This window comes from Carassius gibelio, chromosome A8 (genome assembly GCF_023724105.1).
Source record: "Carassius gibelio isolate Cgi1373 ecotype wild population from Czech Republic chromosome A8, carGib1.2-hapl.c, whole genome shotgun sequence".
Classification (NCBI taxonomy): Eukaryota; Metazoa; Chordata; class Actinopteri; order Cypriniformes; family Cyprinidae; genus Carassius; species Carassius gibelio.
The window spans coordinates 20,721,653-20,737,065 of record NC_068378.1 but is presented as its reverse complement, the minus strand read 5'-3'; the positions used below and the strand labels follow the sequence as shown (position 1 = coordinate 20,737,065).

At 39.1% G+C, this 15,413-nt stretch overlaps 1 protein-coding gene across 2 annotated transcripts in view; it reads left to right on the top strand.

Moving 5' to 3' along the window:
* Nucleotides 1-15,263, top strand: part of LOC128018842 (ELAV-like protein 4) — a 75,575-nt gene extending 60,312 nt beyond the window's left edge. The window contains exons 7-9 of one of the 2 annotated variants that reach the window (XM_052604657.1): nt 5,671-5,896; nt 8,829-8,867; nt 11,262-15,263. In XM_052604657.1, the coding sequence (XP_052460617.1) occupies nt 5,671-5,896; nt 8,829-8,867; nt 11,262-11,589 (593 nt within the window). In that variant the 3' untranslated portion in view covers nt 11,590-15,263. The remainder of the gene's footprint in view (nt 1-5,670; nt 5,897-8,828; nt 8,868-11,261) is intronic. The other variant, XM_052604658.1, reaches the window with a different exon arrangement.
* Nucleotides 15,264-15,413: the final 150 nt, after the last annotated feature.

Here is a 15,413-nt window from a genome sequence, read left to right as displayed (position 1 = left end):
CCAGCCGTCTCCCTGGCCTATCTTTACTCCAACATCATGAATAAATCAACCAGGATATAAATGGTCATGGAGCTGAATTTCTTACACATTCAATATTTTTTTTACAACTGCATAATTCATAATGGCACTCACCATGCAAACAATATCGCATAAGCCACATGAAAATGTACTCCACATTCTAGTGGTGTCGAACCCTTTCTGAAGAACTGCTGAGGAATGGTGCATGGTCACATGCACACATACACACATGGGGGGCTTCCTCCCTTGACATGGTCCTTCCTCTGGCCTTACAAAGGCTTCCCGGGAGAAAATGGTCTGAAGGGAGCATAATGATTCATTAAACCTGAGTGTCTAGTGATTAAGAATCAGGGAGTGTTTTCTTTTTGAAGCTACTAATCGGAGGGCTGTGTTAAAATACATGGAGCAAATATTACAACTCTTCTGTGGAGCCCTAAAAGCCAAACAAGGATTTTGCGTCTGTCAAAAAAAAAAAAAAAAAAGAGTTGAACTCAAAGAGGGATTAGACGTGTTACTCAAGACCAGTTAATAGTTTAATTAAATCTAAAATGAATGCTGACAAATCAGATTACTGTATGTTACCAGTCATATGGACCATCCATATGCTGACAGGATCTGATTATTGTGAAATCACTGTAAGCCATTTGTGGTACATACAACAACATTTGCCTCATATCTGAATTCTGATGTCATTAGCAAAACAGAAAATAGTGATTTCGTACAGTCGCATGTATGGAGAAGGAATGATTCTTATGAGGCGATTCTTTCAACAGAATCAAAATTAATCACAGCATCTACTCTTGAACTAAGTCACTGTTACTGAATTTCTGAATCAATTGGTTACTCACTAAAACACATTAGTTTGGTATACCACATTTATCATAAAGAATTAGGTTTTTTCACCAAAAATACTGCAACAATTGTCAATGGAATTAAGAAATTATAATTTAATTAATCAGAAACTGAAAATTAATTTACATCCCTACTCATTAATATGTGAATCGTTTATTGGGGAAACATGACTAAATTACAAGGATCTGAAAAGCTTTTGAGCATATGACTGAATCCACAGCATGAGTACTTAAACCTAGCATGTAACCTAAATGAAGTATGATAGGTTTGGCCCTTTGATCAATAGTCAGCTCCGCCGAGCCTTGCCTAGCAGTCAATGCATGTCCCATCAATGAGAGCAAATACAACTGATCCATTGCGCTGGCTCCTACAAGCTGTGCCTCTTAAGTGAAAAACGACTGAGCTCCCATGAGCTACTTGTAGAAATCCCTCTTTTAAAATGCCACACTTTCTCCTCTTCTGCCACCATTTCTTTTCTCGCTCATTGATATTTTCCTATGACTTGAATTCCTATACAGTGTGAACGCACTGTCAGAAATGGTTTGAAACACGTCAAAATGTATTTGAGCCAACGTTGCACAACAAGTGTCCAAATCAAGACCTGTCAAACACAAAGGATCTGTGATGTATACAGTGAATCGAGATGGTCGATCAAACATTGCCATGACACCGCTACCTTGGCCTCCAATTACACAAGGACAGACAGATGGATTTATACCAGGCAAAGAGCTGCTCAAGTCCTCAAAGACCTTCCTTACTGAGCCTTTTCAAATACCATCTGTAGCACAGCAACTAAAAGTTACATAAAACAAGGACATCGCTCTCCTTTCTCTGTTTAGGCAGCAGCTACGGCAAAGAGGTGTACGTTTTTTGTCCCCACATAATATTTAGTGCACTTGTTTAATAAATGTTCCATACAGTTGGCACAGTCACTTAAAAGTGAGAGAATGAGAGACAATGAAGAGGTACTTATGTTAAGACAGAGGAGAGAAGGCTTTCATCAACAGCCAAGCTTTTCTGAGCTTTTCCTTTTTCCCCAAAGGACTCTCCCTCTCTCTCTCTCTCTCTTTCTCTCCTGTACGCAGTAAGTGTTGAGGACCAGAACAGTGGGCGTGCAGTAGAAAGCGCTTTGTCAGGCCGGCTATGGCGGTCTCTTGCCACTGTTTCCTGTTCGCTCACTCTGTGTGTCACGGTTATTATTAAACTCAGCATTCTCCAGCTCCATGTGTGCTGAGTCGAGATAAGTACAGGTAGAAAGTTACATAAGGTAGGAGTGATTACTGGGAGAATAGTGCTGTTAACCGGCACATTGTAGCCGTAACTGTTCGGTTCATGATAAGCGCTAAAAAGGAGCTATCAGTGCCAGTGTCTCCGGTTTTAGCCCAACTGCTCGCTTTGTTTAGGAAGCCTGTTATAGAAATGGCTGCAGGCTCATTATGGTAATGGCAGGGAAGCAAGGGGCAAAGAAAAAAAGTAAAGCACAGTCAACATTAAGACGCCCATTTGCATATTTTAACCGTTAAACTGTGAGGTTTTTTTCTGGACCCTAATTTTAACGATTCTGCAGGCATCTGATAGATCGTCAGCTGTTTATTGAGTCGCAGCCTGAATGGAATTGGTCAGCACTATTTCTACTTGAGGAAGCCGAGATACCATCACAATTTCATTATAGTAGTGTAAGTGCACAATTCTGAAACCCTCTGGATTGAATCATACTACAGACTACCTACCCTATGGCCTTTTTTTTTTTTTTAAGGGATGATATGGAACAGACTTCCAGAAGATAAAAGAACAAAATAGACATTAGATTGAAATATTGGTTTGCTGTTTAACAGTCATCAGACCTTTAAGACTTGTTATGGCAAACTCAATGTTTGGAAAGGAATACTAGCATACTACTAAATAAATATTCAGCATTTTATACTCTATGCAGTTAACTTAAAAAAAATATTCTGGTACTCCTGCATACTGTGCATATATAATACTGTGCAGAATATAATACAAATATGTAAAATCTAGCCATATCATAAGTTTGGCAGGACTTGAACTTTAACCTCCGAGTCCATATCTGGCAATGACTTCAAAGGCAGCATTTTGTGTGTGAAGATGCCATCAAAAGAAACTGGTTTCAGATAAGCTTCTAAGCCACATCTAATTAACTAAAACAAATTCAAGAGAGCTTTAAAGCAATATTTATATTTATTCATATTTATAGACGTATGTTTTTAAAAAATTATGTAGTTTCTATTTATACCACCAACAGTAAAACTGCACATTGTGGGATATGAGTAGGATACATCTCTGCTGTCTTCAAAAGCAATTAAGGCATTATGGTAGTTGCCTTAATAGGATGTTACCAGACATTGGATTTGTACATGTCTTTGTGTTCATCCTAAACAAGCAAAAAGCAAAGACAGCATATAGTTTACGTCAGATCCATCAGTTCATTCCTGCACACTTAATCTGACAGACAGAAACAAAAAGTCATCTAGTTTTGGATCAACATTTTATGAAACGGAATGTGTAATCTGTTGTATTTTTAGATACTTGAGCTGTTGCATGTCAGATATCTTCTAGACAGAGAGAGGAGACAGAGAGAGGAGGTGTCATTCCCAGTTTCCTCTATCTGTCCCACTTTCGAAGGATTCCGCTTTGACCTCAACATCACTCCATGGTGAGCACGAAGCTAACCGTGCATCCTAAACTCTGGAATAATGCATGCTTTTCATTCCTCGAGCCTTTTACTTCTGACTGTCTAATTAAAGAGAGCAGGTTTTAGGAAGGGAGAGGAAAAAGTGAAAAGCTGTCAAGAATGCCTCACGCTGTGAGGGAAAGAGAGTAATGCAGTCACAGTCTGAATGAAAGCTCACTGTATTGAAAAGATTGTGTGCAAATATTTGTTTGCCTAACGGAACGTATCAAAAGACACTGATTTGAATAGACAATCAGGCTGCACAACAGAAAACATCAATACTAGCGGGTGACAGCTGAGAGAGTGAGAGGAGAAAGAACTGACAATATACAAAGCAGATAGCAGACACACACACACACACACACACACTCCCACACAAATACGTGTTCATTGTATTTTGCAAATTGCCCTCTTGACAAGTCGTCTCTACACGCACCTCCTCAGAGCAGAAGGATCGTCTCATTAAAAACCAACCCAACAAAAGACCTCCCAGTAAGCCAGGTTCTTTTAAATGCTACTTTCAGGTAGCGGTCAAAATCATTGCCTAGGAAACCACAGAAATGTCGCGGACAAGCTGCATACCACGAGGCGGCGTGTGGCCGTCAGCTGCCACAAACCACTCAGCTTGAGGCCGTCGCACACACACGCTCAATTTCCACACCAGCGGGGTGACAGAATCTCCACACAATATCGCCATCCTCTCATGAAGAAAAGAAAACAAATTACACGTCTGCCTAACAGCACCGGAACGCTGGCCGGCCAATAGAGTTTCCCCATTCCATTGCGTCTCATTTGCATGAGACACCAGCAAGAGGGTCCCGTCACACAGGCTGCATATCTCTGTCATTTGTTGTTTTCAATGTCAAATCATTTTCGGTCTCTCAATATAGATATGAATCACTCTGAAAGAAGGTGTGAGAGACTGGAAGTGTGTGAATGTGTGTGTTTGGTGCATTCAAATCATGTCGGAAAGATAGTATTTACTAGTTGATCACACATGAAGGCCACCACAATGTCCTAATTATGAATGGATGATTTATATGTTTTTATAAGTTTCTTTAAAGGAGTAGTTAACTTAAAATGAAAACTTGCTCACCAATGGATCCTCTGCAGTTAATGGGTGTCGTCAGAATGAGAGATCAAACAGCATGATCAAACGCCGTCGGTGTGTGAATGTGTGTGTGAATGGGTGAATGTGAGGCAAATTGTAAAGCGCTTTGGATGGCCATGTGGTCTGTTGAAAGCGCTATATAAATGCAGTCCATTTACCATTTACCATGATGAAAAATAATGCACAATTAATCAACATGAATCCAACATGAGTGTTAAAGTCTTGTGAAGTGAAAATCTGTGTGAAATAAATTCATTAAGGCATTTTAACTGTAAAATGTTGCTTCTGTCCAAAATCCCTAATAACGCTTACTTCCATTGAAAAAGTCCATCCCATGTTGTCCTCCCACATCAAAATCCACCTATATGTTTAGAACTGTTTTGGATTGTTTTTTAAATGAGGCAACTTTTTCACAAGTAACAGGAAGCAATGGTTTAAAGTTTAAACAATGGATTTGTTTCGTGCAAACACACCTTTTCATTTCAAAAGATGTTAATTGATGGACTGGCGTTATGTGGAATACTTGTGGATTATTCTGATGTTTTTAGCAGCTGTTTAGTCTCTCATTCTGATGGCACCCATTCACTGGAAAAGATCCATTGGTGAGCAAGTGATATAATGCAGTTCTCAAAATTTGTTCCAACAAAGAAATAAACTTATCTACATATTGGATGGCCAGTACATTTTCATCAAATTTAAATTTTTGGCCCAGAGTTTCTGAGTTGGGGATCATATTAGTGTCTGATGCAATGGACATAGCCTCTGTTTTTAAAAGTAAAAGAAGAGAAAAATCTAGCTGAATTTTTTGTAGAAAAGATGCATTACCATCTTGCTCCAACTAAAGCAACTTGAACACACTGGCATTGTAATTACAACTTTCCAAAATGTAAATACAAACTTTCTTGGAGTACTTGAATGTACCATTAATGTTGCTGTTGCAGGCTGGATAAAGCCAGTAAGCGTATGGTGTGTTGTTTCTGGTGTGCTGGCCCCACAGGTGGCTCGCGGGGTGTGGGCTTTATTCGCTTTGATAAGAGGATAGAAGCGGAGGAAGCCATCAAGGGTCTGAATGGACAGAAGCCCTCAGGTGCTGTCGAGCCTATTACGGTGAAGTTTGCCAACAACCCCAGCCAGAAAACCAGCCAGGCACTACTGTCGCAGTTGTACCAATCCCCCAACCGCCGCTACCCGGGACCCCTCCACCACCAAGCGCAGAGGTTCAGGTGAATACAATCAGTCTACAATAATAATAATAATAATTTGTATATTTTCTTACATAGCTTCCTTTGAAACTCACATAAAATTTGGTGGAATAGCAAGGCAAAATAGGTGTCTGGATTTTGAAACGGTTACCTCTAGAGCTCAAGTTGTGTGTGTCATGTCACCACTGAGAAATAGCTGCTCCCAAAAATCTGCAGGAGCAAAATGATATTCAGAAAAGAACCTGAAGCGGAGGACTGATAAGAGACAGTGGGGTTCTGTCATTCACAATTCTTCTCTGATTTATTTTTCTCATACGCCATCCTCCCCTTCTTTCATTTCACATCTGTTCCTTTCATTTCAGTTCAGCAGGCCAGCAATAACTTCACTCTGGCAGCTAACACCTTTACAGCCCTGGGCGGCGCTTCTCAACCTTTTTAAAATAAATATGAAGTGATTTTTCTCTACTGTACCCCCACACTACGCACATATCTAGTCACACGCAACAATAACAACACCTTTTGATCCCACCGTTGATTTGCAAGGTTGTTGCTTAACGTCTCCTTTACTCACAGGGCAATTCACATTAACTATGAGACATGTCTTATGAACTACGGCAAACCTGCCAAAACACATGAGGTCATCTTGCAGTGAAATTGTATTTCTTAATAGCAGCAGATGTCGATTCACAATCAAGCAGACATTGAATATAGTATCAACAGTGTTAGCTTTAAGCATTTAGCATAATTATACTTAGTGTTTTTGTGCTTTTAGGACATGAAAAACTTGGTTTCTTGCTTTAATCAAACTAGAATCAAAGTTTTCAGTATATGCTGAGCTGAACTTCCACATTTTTACATGCAATTTACATATGCAAACTTATTTTGAAAACTGGAAACAGGATATAATGTCATGTTCCAAGGCTCCAAAAAAACTTGAATTGCAAATAGCTTCTGATTCAGAAGTTCTGAAGTCAAAGTTCTGCTAACAATTAAACATTGATCTTTCACACATCTGTGTGATCACATTCGTATGAATGGAAGCAGAACGGACTGTAGTATAAAGCTCATAAGAACCATTCAAAATATTTAATTATTCAGTTGTATCATAAATAAAAAATACTTTGGATTAGTTACAGTTTCTACCCTCTAGATGCACGAACTGTCAGTGTGATGTTTACTTTTAAGCAAGAGATATTTTGTTTAGACAAACAGGACTCGTCAAGCAATTAGCACTGCACAGCAATACTGATAACAGAAATCAGTAATTAATTCCTCATCCATCACAAGCACTTACTACTGAAGAGATCTGAAAAGGATGAGCCACATTTGCATGTATTAGTTGGCCGTACAAAGGCCTCATTGTGTTGTGTATGTGTTTGTAGAGGAAGTGTGAAAAGCTGTAGGCAGGGCCAAGCGGGGTTGAGATATGCCTGCATATATCTAACACATCGCCTGCTCTTGCACCTCAGAGCCCTCTCTCCAATTAACTCATTTACCCACAAAGCAACCTGCCTCCCTAATTGGCTAATTGGCATCTTAATGACTCGACACACCGAATGTCCTCATTTTATTTTGGCTCCATTTTTTCTCCAAGATCACAGAAGGCAGAGTCACCAACTGTTGACCCACTGCAGAGAGGGAGGGCCAGTATGTGTACGTGTGTTTGTCTGGAGAAGTTCTGTTTGAAATGTGAGAAAGCAGTAATTAGCCCTCTTGGCCATCTTGCAGTTTTAATAGGAAATAAGACAAGGCTGAGCCGAGTGAGGGACGGAGGTCACAGATTAGCCAAACAGACAGGAGCCTAAAATAAGAATGACTGATGGGGAAGGAAAGTGTTATACAACGGCCCGCTGGGTCACTGGGTCTAATTGCACAAGCACAAAGAAAGAAAATAAGAGAAAGAAAGGGCACTCCCAGTTAATGCTGCATTACATACTGCTTCCAACTTCATTGAGATGTCATTTTATATTAAAGTTTTCAGGTAGGCTAAAGGATGGCCCCAGACCAATTTCATCCATAATATTAGCATATTATCTGCACATGTTCAGACACTAAGATTCATTCTTAATATATCATTCTGAGTATCTTTTTTTATATAATTAATTTATTTATCTTCCTGAGTTTTATTTTCAATTTGCTCATACCCTTCTTAATCATTCCCTGATTGTCACTATAGAAATACATTACAATATTGAAATATATTCGGAATATAAACATTCCTTTCTGGGCAAATGTATCCAAATTCTCCATTTTACTGTGTTTTATTTATATATATATATATATAGATATAGATATACTAGAGAATATCCCACACTGTTTAAAAAACAACTAAAATGTTTTAATTAATAGAAATGTTTATATATATATATATATACATTTATACATTTACGTACTACACAGGTAAAATGAAAAATGTATGGCCCAAATTACCTGAATAAATTTAAGCTCCTGTTTTTGAGGCGTGACTTCCACTGTATCGCCGTCCAGCACAGGGTTATTCACTACAATTTTAAAATATAAAATATATTCATATATATTATTCATATTAGAAAATATAGCATACACAGATATAATATATATATATATATATATATATATATATATATATATATATATATATATATATAATTAGAGCATGCAAGTCAGCCTATTGCAGTTTGTATATATGTTACACAAACGGTGTAGTGAATAATATTTTAGGACTGCAGCACTGTTAGTCTAAACAACTGGGTGGGCATTCAAGTGGCCTCCTGTCATCATAAGTGCTGCTGCAAGTCTGCTGTTCTTTGGATGTATGATTGGCTCTGTGAGATGCCTGATGGGGCAGCACAGTGTAATGGCCCATTGCTAGATTGGCATCTTCCTTCAATGAGGCAGGGATGTAGCATTAGTTCCACTGAGTGAGTCAACCATCTGCCTGGCATTAACCCCAGAACCCTCCTTCTCTTTACAGGCTGGACAATTTGCTTAATATGGCCTATGGCGTTAAGAGGTAATTAAAACTTCACCGAATGCCAGATGTCCATGTTGACAGTATGATTTTTTTTTTTTGCCTTCTTTTTTGAAAATCACATGCATTCACTTCAGTTCAAGGTTTTTTCCCTTCTCTTTAGTTCTTTTGCTTCTTTCTTACTTTTTTTTACTGGATTATTTTTTTATTTCAACCTACCAATCTGTAGACCTAAAAAGTGTAAGTATATTTTATAATTTGTGGTGTTTGATCATGATGATTATACATTTTATTATGAGTTCCGTTTTGGTATTTTGTGTTTTATTGTTGTGTAGCTCCTGTTTTGAAGCGTGGCTTCCACAGGATTCAGGGGCTGAAGCCGTACCTCCGTCCAGCTCAGGGTAACACACTGCCTACAACTGAACAAAATTATGCACATTCCCAGTGCATTACATATAACAGCTAAAATGCATGGATCGATGGAAGGCTATTATGTTTTTCATCTACTTGTTTCCATTTTATTTGTTGGAATGAGCTGGTCTAGAGCGAGACGGAGGGGGTGACAGCTCATCTGGATCCCTGCAGGAAATGTAGTGTTTCACTGCAGGTTTAGGAGCCTCTGATCAGTTGGGTTTGCTCATGTTCTTTTTGCTTTGTGCTGTTGTGGATGTAGTGAAAAGGCTTCTTTTGAACATGTTTTAGTGCTTATGACATTTTGCTGCATATTTTAGTATCTATTGAAACACTTTGATGTCCCTCGAACACCAAACACTCAAGGCTAAGATGGAGGGAGTAGAATGAAAGGATGTGCATTGTGCACATATTTTTTTTCAGATACCTCACTGTTAAGACTAAAGGCTCTGCATTTACTAGATTTCTTCTCTTTCTAGAAAAGTCCTTTGCGTTTCTTCACTGGCTGATCTGATGATTGTTGTTAGAAAACATTTTTTTTTTTTTTGTGCAAAATCTGACAAGTAACAGGATGTGCAACAATAAAACATGATATGCAAACAAAGCAGCGGCATCGTTCAAAACAAATGAAGAGACAAAAGATTCCTTTTTATTTACACTTGCTGCGATCAGCTGTCAAATAAGCCAGTCTGCCTCAAGAGAGGGAAAATTTAGGGGAGATGAAACCGACAAGGAGTTGGGGAGGCATTGTGCTCACAGAGCATGCCGTAGAAGATAATTAATGAACAAAGACCAGTCTGAAGAAGTGAGCATCACTAGGTGAAGGTGGGCAGCTCAGAAGGGTGGGATGGCTCTAGGTCAGTCGCTTGTTGCTATGCAACCTCTCATCCAACTGTTTGCCTTAGTTCGAAAAACAGACAGCGCTCAGCCCTGCCCTAGTAGTCACCAGACACCTCTGTGTCAGCAATATGCTAGTCCGACCCTCATCCGCTTACCCGCAGATGACTGGCATCCAAATTACCATGAAACCATATTTGATGAAAAATGGCTTCAGATTCATTATTTACACAGAAATACCAGAATAACTGAAATCATGAGATGGTTGCTTGTCACAAGTCACAAAGTGAACCAACTTACCATTATACCCTTCATTTACATAATGAGATGCAAGTGACAGAACACAAAATCAAAAGAGAGAGACAGATGTATTGACGAACAGGCTAAAACACAGATGAAACGTCTGAGTAATTCTTGGCAGAACAAGAAGCAGGGAATTGGCCAGCCCTGTACTCCGTGCAGTGCTATCGATCACAGTCACACACTGCGGAGCGGCAGAGGGTGTGGGTGGAATACGCTCTGTTCCCCGTGCTAGCTGGCTGGAAAGTGCTGCTTCCATTTTCTGCTTGCTGGCAGCTTCCTACCCACCTCCCCAAACCTTTCGGATTCGAAGACGACGGTGGCAGCAAAGCGGAAATCTCAATTAAAGCACACCCAATAATGCCTATAGTCATTCCTTGAGAGGTGGCACACGAAATAAACCTTTTATCCAATTTACCTTTTATTTAAAGTGGAAATTTCCTTTAAGCGGAAAGGCAATTAAGTGAAATCAACTGAGCATTCAAATCTCTGTATCATGAGGGAGGAAAAAATGAAAGATTACAAGGAGAATGAGAGCAGATTTACTCAATTGCATGCAAAATCTCTGTCTAGTATGGATGAATTTCGAAGGTATTAATGTGCAGAGTTCCTGTAATTTAGTTCCCCAATGGATCCTGCATCTTGGCAACCGTCGCTTCTGCTCAGCCCCCCACAGCCGGCACCAGGGCGCAGCCCTTTCACTCGGCATTCAAAAAACCATCCGGTTGCCTTCTGCCTGAAAAACAACATGCAGATATTTAGACTCCAGACGGATAGACTGAAAAGTTTGTGGTGCTGAAATTGCTAGCATAACCCTTGAAGAGTCAAAAGCTTGGTTAGTAGCAGCTTGACTTACACATCTTCCTCACTCTCTCTCTCATCCTGCAGGTTCTCCCCCATCACAATCGATAGCATGACCAGTCTAGTAGGGATGAATATCCCGGGTCACACAGGAACGGGCTGGTGCATCTTTGTCTACAACCTGTCTCCAGACTCAGACGAGAGCGTCCTGTGGCAGCTCTTTGGACCGTTCGGAGCCGTAAACAACGTCAAGGTGATCCGCGACTTCAACACCAACAAATGCAAGGGGTTCGGTTTCGTCACCATGACAAACTACGACGAAGCGGCCATGGCCATTGCCAGTCTGAATGGGTATCGGTTGGGTGACCGTGTCTTGCAAGTGTCTTTCAAGACAAACAAGACCCACAAGTCTTGAACTCCCCTCCCATCACTTGTGTAGCTCCTTAAAGCTCCTCTAATACTAAAAACCCACCTCTGCCCACTCAGCTACTCAAAACAGGAACACACCCGACCAACAAACCTACAAAAAAGAACTGGATATGGCTTATAATATAACTTTGGACCTATAAGCCAATGTTGCCTAAGTATTACAAAATGACAAATTGAGAATATTCATTATTTGGAGCCCCTGGAAGTGATACAGGGCTTCTGTTGTATATCTTTTTAAGTTCTTGTGATTGTCTTTACTTTTTTTCTTTTCTTTTTTTTCTCTGTAAACAGTAGCAAAACCAGACCGCCCTTATTTTGAAGAAGAAAATGTCCTTCTTTAGATCGAACTGTCTTGGTGTCGATTCAGGATTTTTTCTTTCTTTTTTAAATCCGGATCCACTGTCGTTAGAACAGCGCCTCCCTGGTAAAAGAACAGGAGGGGATCTTTTTAAAAAAAAATCAGTGATCATTCATTCATTTGTTTTGGTGTAAATTGTTAGAGATCCCCAAAATGAATTGACAGGGATGAGGCCATCCCTTTTCTCTAATGCAGAAGATGTTTCTAGCATAGTTTTGGTTTTGTACTGCAAACAAAACACACGTCTGTCCTCACGGGGGATTCAGGGGGAAGGGGCGAGGGAAGGGACGGGCTAGCGCTCCTGATGACACGTTTCGTCAAAAAAACACAAAAAAAACCTACACACACTGTTGCCAAAGAGAAAATCTCTTTGCTTGAAAATGCGTTTAGAAAAAATGAAAAAATAAAGAGAAAGAAGATCTATTTTTATAAATAAAGATTAAAATAATTATTGAAGAATTTTTACAAGAATCTGGATTTGAAAAAAGAGAAAAATATTTTGACTGGCTAATTAGGGACGGGGGGAGGGGTCAGGTGCCACCTTGTCTTGTTCGTTCTGCCGTGGTACTTTTTAGGATCCAAGGTCGTTTGTTTTTTTGGGGAGAACCGTATTGGCAATGGAAGAATTTTGTAGATGGAAGAATTTATCAAGGGATGCAAATTCAGGCAGGTAATTTTTCATAGCAGTAATTATTCAACAGCGATACCCAATAGGAGAGGCACAGGGGTCTTCCCAGGCCAACCACATCTTCACAGTCAAGGGCCCAAAGCAAGGCCACTCATTGTCCACTCATTTACTTTAGATCATCCGTCTTTGGAATATAAGTAATAAAGATACACACGTGTGCACACACTTCTTTCTCCATTCGGATGACATATACATGGTTATGTTTAATTTGCTATGATTTCGTGATAGCGCATTCGAGATGTACTTCCTTTAGCGATCAACAGTAGGTGCTATATTACATGGTTCACTTATCTTAAATATCCAACTTTGTTGTTCTTCGTGTTGTTTAGAGAGAAAAAAAGAAAATTTAGATGTTGCCATTATATTAAGCTGCTGTTTTTCTTCTTTCATTGACGTTTTTTCTTTCGAAATCGTCGCCGTCTGGTCTGGAGAAACCCCAGATAAACAAACTCGGGCGTCTATGACGATGTTCCTTTGGCTTGCTTACTTCTAGGTTATTTGCTGAGTGTACAGCGTTTGTCGAAATTCAGCGATAATTAGCTAGTTCTGTTAGTCTAGTATTTGTTTCCTCAAAGGATCTATTATGACTGTCTTTCTTTGTTGTGTACAAATGGATGATATATAGTCAACATTTTATGTTCCAATATCTATATCTATCTGAGTTGTCACTGTTTTTCGTTCAGGATTGTCTTTTTTCATATGAAAACTTTATGAAGTGATGGTTCAGTTACTTAGAAAAACTTGTGAGGAATCCTGTTTAATATGTTGTCATGTCACTTGTGAAGATAAAGAAAAAAAACGCAAAAAAAAAAGAACTGAAAAATTGGATAGATTTATTTGATTTAATGCCGCAGCAAAAGAAATCGAACAAAAAGCTTCTTGAGAAAAATCTGTATTTATTTATTGATCGATTGATTGTCTCATTGATTAAATTATTTATTTATCTCGATTTATTTATTTACTTGTTGCTTTCTTATGTTGTCTGTGTTTTTGCGTAATTCTGGTTCAGGGAGGGGGGGTCTTTCTGAGCTAAAGGGAACAAATGACTAGGGGAGACGCTCTTCCATTAGTCCTGTGCACTGAGAAATTTTAGTACATTTGTGCTTTGTACCAATATATCAAAATTACAATATAAAAAAATTTAAAAGTCAAAAACGAAAAAAATGCCAAGAGGGTTGGTGAGGCTCTTCCCTTATTAATAGAAACAGTTACTCGCTATGCATAACCTAGCCGATAGTTCAATTTGCTATTGCTTTTTTCTTGTCTTGTTAAACATAAATCTTTAAATCTTTTTCAATAAAGTTTAGTCTTAATAGAATGTTATAACAGTTGTTCTGGTTCAATATAACCTGTGATAAGTTTGTGTAGTTTTAAAAGCCACTTCCCGCCCTCCCTCCACACACTACCGTTGCTTTGTGATTAAACTTTATGCAAAAACGTGGGTCTGAAATGTAGTTTCTCATGGATCTCGACGACGTTCATGTCAGGCTTTGCTGCCCTAATTTGATTGATCGATATGTGTCCATTGTTTTAGTATGATTCATCAACTCATCTGAACTGTAACCTTCATTACAACCACATTGATACTCCAAAAAAAGGAGAAAAAAAAAAAAGCATTGACTCTGATTGTACAGGTTGAACAAAAATAGCTATTGCAGATAATATTTGATAGATTACACCTGTTATATATTTTCTAAGATATAGTCTATTTTGAGAGGTAAACTTCCTGAATGGAGAGCTCGTCTCTTGTTAAGCATTCTTGTGAATGCTGGAGAATGAAAAACATAAGTCACGTTCATGAGTAGTCTTACATTCCTCCACCTCTAATGCCATCCATCCTCCTCTGCTCCGTCTCTAATGGGGCGGCGGTGGCGGCGGCACATCCCTTCTCAAACCCCGCTGCGGCTGGGAGTTTGAATTATGCAACGACCCCAGTAGAATGTTGTTCTGTTGTACGAACAAATTTCCTGCATTATGTCCTCCACTTTTGGTTAATGGCATCACCCTCCGCGTGTCTGAGCGTGGATGACTGCACTGGAAAGCGTCTAGGACGTGTGAGAGTTTGCGGGGGTGTTGGAAATGCGGGGCCGTGCCTCTATAGTGCGTGCCCATATCGCAGTGTCTCTCCCCCTGTAGCGCCTTATAGTGGCAGCCTGCCAATAGGAACCCATCAGCCAGTAGTGTAGGAGGGAAGGCAAAGTGAGGAACAAGGCTCTTGTCATAATTCATTTTCTCCTAAAATGTGTTTGTTTACTATCTGAAAAATCTATAAATCTTTAAAGACAAAAAAAAAGGTTAAAAAAAAATGTTCACCGGACCAAGCTGGTCTCTCCTACTTACTTTATTACTTATCTATAGATTATTGATTATTGTTACTATGATTAATATTATTCTCATTATCCTTATTCTTATTACGAATCAAATTACTGCGATGAATGACTTCATGTTATCCTTGCTAGTTTAGGTCATTTCTGAAACTGGAAACAAAATATGGAAAAAAAATACTTGCTGTAAATGTTTTATTTTTTTGTTTCTTTCTTTCTTTTTCATTAAACTGTTGTGTTTGAATTATTTGTACTTTTGAATGTTGGGACAATAAAATAAGGTGTTGAAAGTTGTGTGCTGCCATGTCATGTTCAAAGAAAAAAGAGATTTGCTTCTCACATAACACAAGCTTATTTAACTAATACCGACTAATCTTTCAAATATTCCCAGGAAGATTCATTTTCTCAAGGCCCCAGAGGCACCAAATGTCACTTGAGCT